A 1,753-nucleotide genomic window follows, 5' to 3' on the forward strand; every position below is an offset into this window, starting at 1 on the left:
TCAGTGATGCCTGTGGTCATTAGGATTAGAGGACTCCTGGTCCCGGGAGTGCCGGGCCCTTTTACGCCTGTGGGATTTATCTTGACTCCTACTTCTACTTCTGTGACTACGCCCCTCAGAGCGCCCACTGTGCCGGCTGCAATGTGCGTCTGAGCTTCGACCTCTGTCTCCATCTCTGTTCTTGTCTTCTCTCTCTTCCCTCTTGCTTGATGACTTGTGTTCGTGCTTGGGCTTCTCCTTCCTCGGCTCCCTCTCTCGGTCCTCTGTTCCACCACGGCAGGTCGCCCTAATCTCAGGGGAGCTGGGGTGGGGCTTCCACACTTCCCTGGACTCTGACTTCTGACCCCTCTCTGAGTTCTTGCCACTGTGCTTTTTAGAGCCAGGGTCATCCTTTTCCTTTATCATCTTGCTTCTGGGTGATGAAGAGGAGGCTGGCTGCTCTGCCTGTACCTCCTGGTCAGTCTTCTCTTTTTCTTTCTTTCTTTTCTTTTTTAACTTTCTGTCTTTTTTGTGTTTTCTGGTGGGTTTGCCATCTTCAGAGCCCTCAGATGAACTCAGTGAGGGAGTGTGAGCCCCGCAGCCCCTCTCCTGCAGCTCTTTGGTCACATCATCCATTTCTTCTGAGTCCTTAGGAGCCCCATAGTTAGACACATGATCCACTCGGACAGATTTTCCTTTGATCTTGATCCCATTAAAATTGTCAACAGCCAGAATTGTGCTCCTCTGGTCTTCATAGCAGAGGAAACAGAATCCTTTGGATTTCCCAGTCTTCTTGTCCCGTACCAAATTAATGTTAACAATTTCGCCATATTGTGAGAACACACAGATGATGTCCCCTTCAGTCAGCTCATAAGGAAGCCCTCCCAAGAAGATCCAGGCGCTGTCCTTGTACTCCGAGTGCCAAGACACCTTCTCCGCTTCCCCCATCTGGACCTCACGCTCATTCAGCTCGTTGATCAGCTTAACTTTAGTTAAAGGGTTCATCTCTGCGGGTTCATGCTCAGAAGCTAGGAACCGACTTCACGCTCAGAACCTAGGAAGCGACTTCCGGGAGAAGCCGTAAGACGCATGCGCAGCCCCAGCGCCACGCGCCCATTCCTTTCTCTCATTTTGTACACTGTCTTTTTCACTTAAAAAAAAAATATTTAGGGACTTCCCTGGTGATGCAGTGCTTAAGAACCTGCCTGCCAGGGTTCCCTGGTGGCGCAGTGGTTGAGAGTCCGCCTGCCGATGCAGGGGATACGGGTTCGTGCCCCGGTCCGGGAAGATCCCACATGCCGCGGAGCGGCTGGGCGCGTGAGCCATGGCCACTGAGCCTGCGCATCTGGAGCCTGTGCTCCGCAACGGGAGAGGCCACAGCAGTGAGAGGCCTGCGTACCGCAAAAAAAAAAAAAAAAAAAAAGAATCTCCCTGCCAATACAGGGGACATGGGTTCGAGCCCTAGTCCGGGAAGATCCCACATGCCACAGAGCAACTAAGCCCATGTGATACAACTACTGAGCCTGCGCTCTAGAGTCTGCGAGCCACAACTATGGAGCCCGTGTGCCACAAACACTGAAGCCCACGCACCTAGAGCTCATGCTCCACAACAAGAGAAGCCACCGCAATGAGAAGCCTGTGCACCACAACGAAAGAGTAGCCCCCACATGACACAACTAGAGAAAGTCTGCGTGCAGCAATGAAGACCCAATGCAACCAAAAATAAATAAATTAAAATAAAATAAAAATTTTTAAAAACCTATTTATTTATTTA

At 50.9% G+C, this 1,753-nt stretch overlaps 1 protein-coding gene across 1 annotated transcript; it reads right to left on the reverse strand.

Moving 5' to 3' along the window:
* On the reverse strand, positions 1-1,023 carry LOC308616760 (RNA-binding motif protein, X-linked 2-like; the record flags this gene model as incomplete). Its single annotated transcript, XM_081233150.1, has 1 exon — positions 1-1,023. Exon 1 carries the CDS (start codon positions 982-984, stop codon positions 1-3), a length of 984 nt encoding a protein of 327 aa, XP_081089276.1. The 5' UTR covers positions 985-1,023.
* Between the last annotated feature and the right edge of the window lie 730 nt (positions 1,024-1,753).

Source organism: Mesoplodon bidens (genome assembly GCF_964165515.1).
Source record: "Mesoplodon bidens genome assembly, chromosome: 4".
Taxonomy (NCBI): Eukaryota; Metazoa; Chordata; class Mammalia; order Artiodactyla; family Ziphiidae; genus Mesoplodon; species Mesoplodon bidens.